At 41.1% G+C, this 12,425-nt stretch overlaps 1 protein-coding gene across 1 annotated transcript in view; it reads right to left on the reverse strand.

The window, feature by feature from the left end:
- Positions 1-12,425, reverse strand: part of IFFO2 (intermediate filament family orphan 2) — a gene marked incomplete at its 5' end in the record, with an annotated part of 56,449 nt that overhangs the window by 15,762 nt on the left and 28,262 nt on the right. Inside the window, 3 exons of the mRNA XM_006031492.3 lie at positions 1,446-1,586; positions 3,916-4,011; positions 4,754-4,814. Of these exons, the coding sequence (XP_006031554.1) occupies positions 1,446-1,586; positions 3,916-4,011; positions 4,754-4,814 (298 nt within the window). The remainder of the gene's footprint in view (positions 1-1,445; positions 1,587-3,915; positions 4,012-4,753; positions 4,815-12,425) is intronic.

The following is a 12,425-nucleotide window of genomic DNA, read 5'->3' on the forward strand; positions in this document are numbered from 1 at the left end:
CTTCTGCCACCACCATTATAGGCCCAGGAAATTTAAAGCTGGTCACTCACACCAAGAGTATGCAACATGCCTTCACAGGTAATAGATTCCTTTGCTGCTCCCACCTCACCAGAGGCACAGACCACTAGTATAGTTTGACAGTATAATGGTTATGTGGGAATCGAACCACAGAAATGCTGAGCAACCCAAAGAAACACTGTGCGCGAAGAAAACCAAAAAGCTATCCCTGGCAAAGTGAAGGATCTTTCTTTTATCTGAGGGTCTCAATCTCAAACCGATATTCATGAATGCCTTGAGAGGTTGCCAGGTAGTTGCACACACAGCAGACACTAAGTTCCCAACCTACTCTGATTTTCACTAACAGATAACTGAACACTTCAGATCTGGTGCTGCTCTTTGCACAGGTCATTTTAACCACTGTATGCTCAATCAACATTTCAGGCTCAATTTAGAGAAATAGGCAGCTTTGCCCTTTGCAAAATCGGAGAGAGAAAGTCTCTCTCTAGAAAAAAAAAGTAGTATAATTTAGCATAAGTGGAGCAAAATTTTCTTTAACAAGATGATCATTTGAATCCATTTCTCACCAGATTGCTAAAAAGAAGCCATGGGAGCTCGTGTGTGTGTTTAAGTATGCATTTAAATGCACGCTAAATAGTTGACTGCATCATGGAGAACTTACTGCCCAGCACATGTAGAGCCACAGCTAAGTTGAACGGTCAAGAGAAGCAGAGACTGTCTGTATGTATCTGAACAGAACCCTAGCCACAGCAGAACACATAGGTTTGAATGAGAGACGTTTTAAGGTAAATTAGAAGGAAGATTAATCAATCAGAAGACCGACTGTGTTAAGAGGCACTGTTCTGCTCTTCAGTGTGTGTTTTGAGCTAAAACTGCTCACTTTTGGAGCAAATTAAATTATGACTTTTCTCCTGTTGAGCTACAGAGCCATTAAAGCTATGGGAAAGTGAGCTGGACTTTCTATTCTCACTTACATATGGTAATTCTATCTATTGGCTAAGTATCAATCACAGAAATGTTATTTCTAGTCACGGTGCATGAACCAGAAATAAGAGAGTTTGACTTTCAGACCACAGGAGGCATGTGCAGGTCTCATCTGTGAAGAGAACAAAATTTGATGGGCACATCTGGAGTCCCATGATGCTTCTGCCTACAGTCACTGCCTTCCACCACCCTTTAATAGCATGTTTCATGGGCCTTTCTGAGACTTCTTTTGAAGACTTCCCATAAACACTGCAGTCTTAATTCTGCAGCCATATATGTGGATCAGAGCTACAACTGGAGAATCATGAAGAATAAAAAGAAAATGAGTAGAGGAAGTTGGATGAAGTTTGAGCTGAATCAAACTCCTCCAACACTCCTCCCCTGCCTTTCCCCCTCCTACTGCCATCCTGTCCTGCCCTAGGAAACATTCAGGGCCTAATCACCTGGAATATCTTGGAAACGTCTTCAGAGTTGCGCTGCTGTGCTACATCGCACAGCTTGGCTGTGATATCGATTCGCCGGCAGATGTCCATGTCCACCTTCATGGCCTTTTCTTGGATCTTTGTGTCCAGGTCTGTCATGGGCTGCAGGAAGGACAGCAGTGAATTATCTTCTATTGTCATACAGTTCAGGAGAGAAGAGAGATACCCCATAGTATCTCTGTAACCCCAGAACACATTCTCATACCACATTAAAGCTTCTTCTCCAGGGAAAGGCAGCACATGGGTAGTCTAACATATTAGACAAATCAGCTACTGGAATTAACACTTTCCAACTGGATTCCAATGAACGCAAGTATTAGAGAAGGAACTGGCTAGTAAGAAACCTACCCCCACCCCCCAAAAAATCTTACATCTGCCAAAAGTAAAAAATCTTTTATGGGCAAGTTTAAGCTAGTATAAGAAAAGGGAAAAAATACAGATTGATCAAGAGAAGATTGAAATCCAAGGACTTGAGACCTTCATCATTTCCCCACTCCAAAAGCTAGAAAAAGAGCAGTTTGCTGTAAAAGAAAAGTCGCATTTGAAGTAGAATCTAACAAAATATGCAGCAACCTCATAGATGCAATAAAAAATTAAACAAAGGCTGGGTCTACAAACATCAGACTTCTTGCAGTACCTAAGACCATAACCATCCCAGCTAAACATTGTATGACAATGCAGAGCTGCATGTTGAGGAATTATGGCTGTTGCTTCTAATAGCCATTTCCCTTCTTTCCCATAGGTTTATTGATGATGTCATGTGAGGCAGTTTTCTGGCTTAGATAATATTTGATTGCCTAGTAAAAAAAAAAACAGGCCTGATGGCAAGTTACGGTCCCTCCTTTGACAAAATATTTGGGGAAGACCTCTTTCAAAGGTAAACATTACCTTTGAATTGTTCAATTTACTTCCCAAGTTAAAGACTTTTGTTAATCAAGCCAGAAAAAAATTTTTTTTTTTTAAAATAGATTTTCCTCATCTAGGGTAGTCCTTCCCTAAAACAGAATAGGCTGACTAGGTGACAACTGCTGTAGTCTTGGGGAGGGGGATGGAAATAATCAAAACACATGGTTTCAAGGAAAAATCTATATAAAAGTGTGGGGGGGAAAGTGTTTGAGGAAAGGCAGTTTTGGTAAAGATGATTTGCATCAGTGTATTGTTATTGTCCTGTTAACTCATCAGCTGCAAGTCATTTAAATTCCTTTTGTTCTACATATCTGCATAGCAGCTTTCAAACGCACTTAATTAATGCCTTCCACAGGTTGGTCCAGATCCAACTCGGAGAGCTCAGAAAGCCTAGGGAAAGCAGTTGTTCTTTTATGTACTCAAGGACATTGCACGATCTGTATTTACTGCCACCCGGAGTGTGCAGTCAGAGCAGCATTTCTTCCTCAGTGAAAAGTTAGGGAAGAAAAGATGCAGCTCCAACAAACTGCTGCCCTTCACACTGCATTTAGCCCAACAAGTTAATTAACCACCCAGAGAGAAGAAAGCTAAATCACTGATTATTTTCTATGATCAAGCCTATTAGCCCCAAGAGAACGCATCTGACTTCAGAGAGCAGATTGTGCAAGTACACATCAGACAAGGGAAGGTGGGGAATAAAGGTTTTTTATTAAAGTACCAGCTAGGTACGTACCATGAAGGATTTTAGCTACTGAAGCATCTTGGCTACACTGCTGCTATCAGCAGCACTTCAGTCCTAACGAAGCCAAGTGAAGAGTGGTATCACGTGCTTTACCCACTAACCCGACACACAGACACCATGTACTATGACTCTCTCCAGACTGTCAGATAAAATTCTCAAGATGACCAATCATGACATCAACAGATCCCACTGATCTGAGAGGAATTCAGCTAAATGGAGATGGAAGGAAAAGCTCCAGGGAAGTAGCTAGTTAAAAAGGAGGCAGCTGCAGTGTAAACAGCCATGTCTGAACTGACGGCACCGTTAAGCTAGCTCAGTTTCTATGGAATCTGTCATAATGATAGAGTTGAGCACCATTTTAGTTTTCCTTTCTGACAATAACTATATGACTCAGATCAAAATTTCCCTCCATTATAAAACATACTGGTGGCTACATGGTGGCTGAACTTTTTACCCTAAAAGCATGAGGATTCTCAGCTACATCCTTCCAGAGGCTGCAAGTTTGAATGTCAGCACTGCTAGCTGTTGGGAAGGGGGTGGGGAAGTCAGGGTTACCGGCTAAGCAGCAAGTTAATGCATCTCTACACAGACCAGACAGGAAGCAGGGGGAAGGGTGATCTGTCTGATGCATTAGATCATAAAGGCAGCCATAATACTAAACTGCAAAGCAGCACTCACTAAAACCATAACCTTTTTTTATGAATGAAGGCATTTGCATGATACAGATAAAAATTTCACAAAAGGCGGGTGGGGATGGGCCACTCTGCTTTCCAGGGTACTTACATCACTCATCAGACCCTTAAAGACAACCAGCTCTGCTTTCAGCCTCTCAATCTTTTCATTCAGCTCTTCCTGGATAGCTTCAGCTTCTTGTGCCTCCTATGAGAAAAAGACAGCAAACAGCTAAAAAGATCAAGTAGCATTCACTGAACGACTTAGCTTTACACCGGTGAAGAACAGCATGGGAGGGCATGGCCACAAATGCCAGTCACAGCAACAAAACGACTCAGATGGGGAAAGGAGCTTGAATGAGCATAATTTCAGGCCCGGTCTAAAGTGCTATTCGGACCAGAGTCACACAGGTGATATCACAAGATTTCCCTGACATTCATATGATTACACTAGAAACTTCCTATATAGGAGGGGAAACATCCAAATAATTCATTATTTATTTATTCATAAAGGACTACAACAATGACAAGCTAATGACTTGAACTGCTATATCTGAGCTCACCAAAAAATCTCTCTTTCCTTTTTCAATTAAATTAGAGATTGCCTTCCACAGAAGAGATGACAGAGGATTAACGTTCCTATTTACTATACATGTTGAAAATTAAACATATGAGCCAGACAGAGGCATTCCTCCTGCTTCAGACTCAAGAGTCAATGTTGGGCACCCTACAGCTTCACGTATTAGCAACTCCATCTAGCAGAAGATACTTTCAGCAATGGTTTGAGACTGCTGGTTTCAACATTTAATTAAATCCCAACCAAAAATATAAATTTGGTAACCAGATTAAAACGGTGGGAAAACAAAATGGCTACCACAAAATACTTTAGTCTGAGAAATCAGAGGGATGATGGATGCCAAAAGTAAATCCAGATTCTACTCAGAACCTACCTCTTGCAGGGTTTCTACCATAGACTCCAGATTCATTCGTTTTGCCAGCTCCTCCTCCCATCTGAAAGAAAAAAAATTGCAGGTAGGGATTAAACACTACCAAAAATCTCAATTCCAAACACAAGATTTAACACTTACAAAAAGATTCTACAGGGACTATACGTGAAAGGGTCTGTCCAGGCTGTTCCTTGCACGCGCACAAAACCCACAACCCTTTTTCAACCAATCAAACTAAATTTAATCTAACTGCTGCCATCACCATTCCCATTCTTAGCACATAGCATCTGGACTTGTATAAAAATAGGACACTTTCACTGGAACAGGAATAGGATGAAGCTCTTCCTAACTATCCAATTCAGTAATTTTACCACTTCTGTATTTGGACTCCTGAATTCCACAGACTAATTATACACCTCATGCAAGAAAGCATCTTCAAATGCCTCTAGGTGTATTTTAGTCATATCAGAGTAAAATATCCTGCACGGGTGTCCTTGTATGCTCTACGTATGAACAACGCAGCCCCTTTCATTGTCATGTGAAAGAGGTACAATAAGAACATTAGGGAAGTTCTCTTGTTCCAGGCCCAAGCAGAAGCTCATATCGTATATTTGTGAAAAAGCAAAGCAAGGGCCTTCTCATGAAAGATGTCATCTATTCCATAGTGTTCTTGTAACTGAAAACCCAGCTTCTCAGGCATGGAACAAGTGAAACTGGTAATTGATTATTGGTCTACCCAAGAGGATGGGAAAAGTGGTCTAAACGTCATTATTCACTGCATATGAAAAAATACGGAGACCATGGGAACAGATTCATACCCCCAAAAAATTGCTTAGCTGCTCAAAGTACTCTCTTACCAGCCACTATTTTAAATATATGCCAATGCTCTTGAATAAGGCCCATTTCAGATAAATGACCCCAAGTATAAATATGCACATGAAGAAATTCAACAAGTATTTCTAGAGTTGCCCTTTCAAACCACAACCCAATCCAAGAGCAGGAGCAACTTCCCACATTTGAGATCTGCTATGAAGTGCCACAAGCCATGGAAAGCAAATACAGTCAGCTAAACAAAAATAGAGGCAAGAAGAGAAGATGGAAGGATGTCAAGGAGCCTCTGAGGTGGAAAGATTTATACTGTGGGGTCTCAATGCCATCAGCTGTTTAAAAGCTGTTTGAAGGCTCCTCATTTTTCTAGAGCATTAAAGAGGGCCAGATATAATCTCTATGGTACAGAATGAGATGTACAGCATAAAAATCAGAAAATTATAAACTCAACTAGGCAGCTTTGTAGGATCATTTATGTTCCTCCCTGCTTTTCCAGAGTCCCCTTTATTCCGTTTTCGATGCAAACAGTGTTATTTTGAAGCCCCTATATGTCTGCCAATAACTTTCCAAGGTCTATAACATAACTTAAGCATGCTATTTTTACTTCAACAGATCAGAATTTGTGTAAAGGTATTTTTTTTGTTAGTCCCGTTCATCTGTCTTAAGTTCCTAGTCTTTTCAAAGCATTCTGATTTTCCCTACTAAGAATCAGGTATAAAAAAAAATTAACTGCATTTCTTTGATTGTCAGGAAGGAGAAAGAAAACAAGTCTAAGATTTTATAAACCCTGGACCATTGCTCCACCTTGAGGTCAATACTAGGCAATCTAGCAATAAAAATCTTGCCTCCTTCCTCCCCAAAATTGCAGAAATATGCATCTATTGCTTTGCTCAATTTGCTAAAGCTTATCTTGCAGCCATTGCAACCCAGACACTAACAGTATATTAGCTTTAGCTCTCAGTTCTTCTAGTTACCTAGACAGACTACTGTGGTCTCTTTCCATTGATCAACCAGAGACAACTGTCTTTTTACAAGGAAAGCCCTTCAGGACAAAATCTTTATCTTCCTAAACAGACCTGGTAGTGCATGGCTGGATACTAACAATACCAGTGTACAATTTAATTATTTTTTAATGCCCAGCTGTGTAGGAAGTCTGGCATATATCCTCACAGTACACCACAATACGTGGCAATTACAAATTGCAAAAAATAAATTTATCCCCAAGATGAATTCATAATTCGACCATGTTTAGTGTATGGAGATGCGGGACAGTTTCTCACATGGGCAGAAAACCTATGCAGTAAAAAATTTTTGAAAAAATTTTTTTTAAAACCTAGTTTTTGGACAAGGGTTATCAAAATCACTCAAGTAAGTTCTGGACAGCCTGGTGCAGTCAAGACTTTTTCCATTGTGAACTTTAATGTGCACAAGATTGGCGCCTATCACTTTTCTTGATGAAAGCATGTTTACCCTTAAATGCATGCACCCTATAAGAGACTCATTCACATAAGCCTATTAACATCAGATGTTCTATCTGTGTAAGATTTCTTCTGATGCTCTCCAGGCTCGTTAAAATAAATTGAGACCCTAAACCAAAACAGCGGCTTCCTCTGGCAATAAAGGGAATCTCTCTCTCAGAATCGAGCTTCTTTTTATAGTCGAGCAGAAGTTCGGATGCTGGCAGGAGCAGTTACAAGGAATTAGGGCCTGCTGACTCAGTCGGCTAAACATTCAGCAGTAAGTTTCCGTTAAGCAAACCTTTGGTATGCGGCAGGTCACAAAGTCTGCTCAGACATTTCACTCCACAAATCCCCTGGCATCCCTGGGAATCTGAAAACCTAGTTACAAACTATGACTGATCGCTGCCATTAAGACATTTGTTTGCACTAATCCAGTAAATACAGACCACCAAATGATTAAAAACACCCCTGTAGTCTAATTATAACAAGGCATGCAAATTATTGCTGTTCTCACTCTGACATTCTTACAGCTAAATTAGAAGTTGCAAGTCATCAATATTGAGAACCAAGCAAAAAAAAAATATTATAGCCTGAAGGTGTACGTTTGTAGCCATGTTGGTCTAAGAACATAGGCAGACAAAGTTCTTTGGGTAAATCTGATATCTTTTATTAGACCAACTAAATAGCTGGAAAAATTGTTCTTTGCAAGCTTTTGGCTACAAGCACCCTTCTTTTGACTTTCCCTCTGCCTGAAGAAGGGTGTTTGGGCAAATACGATATCTTTTATTAGATTGGAAAAACTGTTATTTGAAACTTCCAAGTACAAACAGCCTTCTTCTGACTCTCCCTCTGCCTGAAGAAGGGTGTTTGTACCCAAAAGCTTGCAAAGAACAAATTTTCCCAACTATTTAGTTGGACTAATAACAGATATCACATTATCCAAAGAACCTTGTCTGCTTATGTAGTCTGAATAAATTTAGGCTGGAGCAGGGATATGGACCCAATGATCCTGCAAGATCCCTTCCAGCCCTAACATCTGAAATCTATTAAAAGTCTATGAAGCATGTTCCAGGGAAAGGAGAAAGCGGTTTCCTCAGTTTTACAGCCTTACCAGCAGTGTTAAATATGCCAATAAGTAGAATTCCATCATTTTCAACTTCACAAAGAATCCTGGTGATGTGGCTGGATTATGGGCCATTTACATCACACTGAACAATTCTCAGTCATCTGAGCCCTAAAACCTTCATGCTGATTGCACTGGATTTGCCTTTTGAATGTGGTTGATTGCCCATAGGATCATTTCAGCAGGGAAGAACAAATCAGCTGTGGCTATGCTGCAATTCTCAACAGCACCTGAATGTGTCATATCTTAATGCAGTAGCAGCAAGAGCAGCACTGGGTAGCGACAGCACAAGTGCAGTGCCAGCAGTGGTGAACTAAGAGTGAATGCAGAGATGCTTAGGAGGAGGGCATTCAGTAAACGATCCCATAAGCAACTGAAATGGAAATTTTGCTGCCAAAAGATTTACTGCCAAGCAGACTAAAATGTATAGCATGACATTTTTATTTGCCATAAATATTTCTAGCTTTTGCTTCCAATACCTCATTTGCTTTTCAGCCGCTAATCACATGTGCATTCCTATGTGAGACAGATGTGGATCTTTTCAAACTTTGTTTGTAATCACCTTCTGGGCTTCCCTGTTAAGCAGGAAATTACATTCACTGGCTGCGAGATGAGCCCCTTCTGTTAATATGGAGGGTGTGTCAAATGGACCTTAATCATTCTTCACATAGCTGCCAGTAGTCTGTCAGTGGTGGGTGCACATTAGGATGAGCAGGCATTGGAAAAATTGCAGCATGTTGCTTCTCAACCACGTTTCCAGATTTCTTAGTGTTATAATTGGGAGTACTAGTGGTAGTCAGGTGAAGAGACCTGTGTTATTTGCCTTCGAGCTGTTCAGAATGCAGACCTGCAAGAAGGTTCTGTTTTTGGCGAATATTATATGCATGTGTATATATAAATTGCTGGCTGCCATGCAAAAGCAAGCAAATGTTCCTACCCCAGTACTTTAGCCAGTGGGCAATGGCTAAAGCCCTACCTCTTGCAGAGTCTACTCAGACCTTGGGGTATAATTAACCAACCTCTGTTACTCCATGGAGTTCCACTGGTGTAGGATGCTTATCCTTGCATCCCGGTCAGAGAGATATCCTCCTTCAGATAGAAGCCCAAGATATGTGGGGGAGTTGCAAAGCCACAGTCTGTTAAAAGGTATGCTGAGACTAAGTTACCTCCATCTCAAAGGAGACCCAGAACCTGGGCTTTTAATCATGGGGATGGTAAAGCCAGACGGATCATTTAAAGTTTTTTTCTGAATATACGCCAGACATTGCATTAGACTGATGAAAAATCAGGGTCCCTATAATAAATCACAGAGCATTAAAGTAATTTGGTTCTCAGTCTCAGAATGTATTTCCCTACCCCCCAGGCTGATTAGCTTCGTGTAACGGCTGCAAAAGAAGTAAAGTCACAGAACAGACACACCTTTAAAAAACAAAAAAAGGAAAGGAAAAGTCTCTTCATTTTCCCCACCACTTACACAACCCTTGAGAGACATTTTTGGGAGCGGAAGGAGGAGGTTGACTTAACAGAAGATTAAATTCTCTTTTAATGCTACCAACCAAAATTAGATAACAGAAAGATTGTTTGATACAGTTATGGCATTTGCTGCAACACATGTACTTTAAAAGGGCCCTGGGCAATTGTTGCTACTATATATTCCTAGGAGGGCAGCAATAGGCAGAGATAGCCAGCATATCATTAGGTACCTGCTAACTACCATTCATACATCTGTTTCATTGCAAGGTATGCTAAATATTCCCACCACCTTTTATTCTAGCTAACTCCTGTCCTACACCCCCTAAATGACTGGTCTGCAAGTCTTAAATCACACCGTGCTTCAGATGCCCTTAAAAATCCTCTGCTTCTAAGCAACCTGATCAGCTCTGCATGTCAGTGGCGCTGCTGTGAAGACGTTTCTCGAGGGTTTCTTCATCACGTACATCGTTGCTCTTCTTCCCAAAGACAGGGGAAAGCCAGCTTGCTTAATCAGCATCACCCCTGCAGCATAAGTGTACATGTAGCTTTCTGGCAAGAACAGTGGGAAAGCAGATCAGCTCTGCCCATTGGGGCAGTGACGTTTGCTGCTCTGAAGGAGAAACAGCAGAGGTGACGGGAATTACTGGGACAAGAATGCACAGAAGGGAAATGACTGTACAGACTATAGCCTGAAAAACAGCAGTCCTCACATTTGTGCTGCAGGATATCAACGGGACAGCTGCTTCGGCAAGCCTCCAATATAAATTTTTTCTGGCTCGCACACATCAATTGCTAAGATTTCCAGCTGCAAAGTCACTGTTTCAGAGCTGCAGAGCCAAAAACCACCAAGATATACAAACCAAAGCAGGAGCCAATGTCAACCCAGACAGAGCTTATAATAAATTTTTTAATCAAAATTTTTAGATGACTTCGGTTTTATTTTTATTCAATTTATTTCATTCAGTTTTTAAATAAAATTCAGAACAGGGCAATTTTGACCCTTTCTCCCTACCAAGGACAGGATGACTACCAGCTAGGTGCACAGGCTCATATTCTATGTATGAGAATATAAATGGGCAGTCGAGATAAAAAATAAGGATCCTTTCCCCTTCTCCAGATGCGACAATTACATTCCAAATGTATTCAGTCACCACAGCTTCAAGCTCCCACACTTCCCCGGCAATCAAGAATTAAGAGTGAGGCTCTTACATAACTCAGGAGAAAAATGAGGATGTTGGCTTTTCCCCCCCGCCTTTTCTATGGGTGAAGTACAAGACATTAAGCTAACAAAACACTAAATAAGACTGAGTAGCCTGCAAAGATTAACACTATTTACAGGTTTTGCGGTATGGCTGAGTCTCAGTGCACACCCTTTTTCCTTTGAAACAGAAATGAAACAATACATAAAGGTATCACCAATGCTAAGACGACCAACTCCAAAGAAAACAGAACTTTCCATAACGTCTGGCTAATTAATTGATTATCAACTCCCTCACTGAAGAAGACCCTTCCTAAAAAAGGGTAAATGAAGTATTTTTCTTCTCTCTTTAAATGCTAATTTTATTTTTCATTTGGAAAATACAGTTTCCCTGGATATTTTAAAAAACACCATCAAGAAATAATAGCTAAGAAAACCAGTAGTGGGATGCTGAACCCTTTGAATGGAACGGCTCAAGTTTTCTGCTGTTGTCCTGTCTCTCAGCTACCAACCTAAGTTTTGCCTGAACTCCTTTCCCGACGGGCTGCCTTACTGTCGCAGTGCATTGGGATCAGAGGAAAACCTAGGATCTCTTCACAAGCCCACAGGGTCACATCATGGAACAAAAAGGGCTAACCCTCAACCGTACCAGCATGCAAAAGCCTGAACGTAAAAAAGATCCCAGATGCCCAAACATGTCAACAAAAAAATGTTAAGTGTCCATGTCATTTTTGGGAGACAGGAAGTGTACAAGAAGAGACAGGAGACAACGAATCAGAGAAGACGACATCAATGTTTCATTCTGGCATGCGAGGCACGCCTAAGTAAGACTCATCCTTTAGATGTGAAGCAGTTGAGATGCATGCTCTTGTGTGCCCCACCTACAAAGGCAAGAGATGGGGGTGGAAAAAAAAGTGCTTTCTGTGCCAGTCCCAAACAATTACATCTTGGGTGTTCCCAAAAGGCAACACCAGCATGCAGTTGCCGGCTTGAGACACGTGTTTTGCTCTCTCGTTCCCGTGTGGCAAGTGTTGCTTGTTCTTTTGTGGTTTCAGATTTAGGTGAAGTCCAAGTGGCAGGGCATGCCTTGGCATTCGCCAACATTGGCACAAGATTTGATGCTCAACATGTTCAAGCCCAACCAAATGTAATTGTTTGAGATTACTCATTGCAATCTCACCATCCATCTCTTTGTATGTCTGTAGTAACCTGCCCACGCAGCCAACCTCCCAACATTTAGATGATATCTGTCGCCACTAATGTGTAAAGCAGTTCTTCAGGTGCACCAGTTCTTTCAAACTCAACTCTTGCCCTAGCGGTGCCACATACTTTTGCTGCCATACAAAGAACCCAGATTAAAATCCAATGCTTTGTCTCAGAAAGACCATGTCTCATGAATTCAAACAGGGAATGATACTGCTTATGGGAAGAGGGAGAGAATGTGTTTTGGAAGCTGAGGAGATGAAGGTCTCATGCTCAAGGTTTCTAGAACAGAAGGGTATACATTTATTCAATCAGGATGCTATTGCCATGCCAATCTATCAGATGTCTTCCCCAGTATTGAACCTACGCTTTCTGTCCAATTAGGGAAAG

Source organism: Alligator sinensis, unplaced genomic scaffold, assembly GCF_000455745.1.
Source record: "Alligator sinensis unplaced genomic scaffold, ASM45574v1 scaffold1719_1, whole genome shotgun sequence".
Lineage (NCBI taxonomy): Eukaryota > Metazoa > Chordata > Crocodylia > Alligatoridae > Alligator > Alligator sinensis.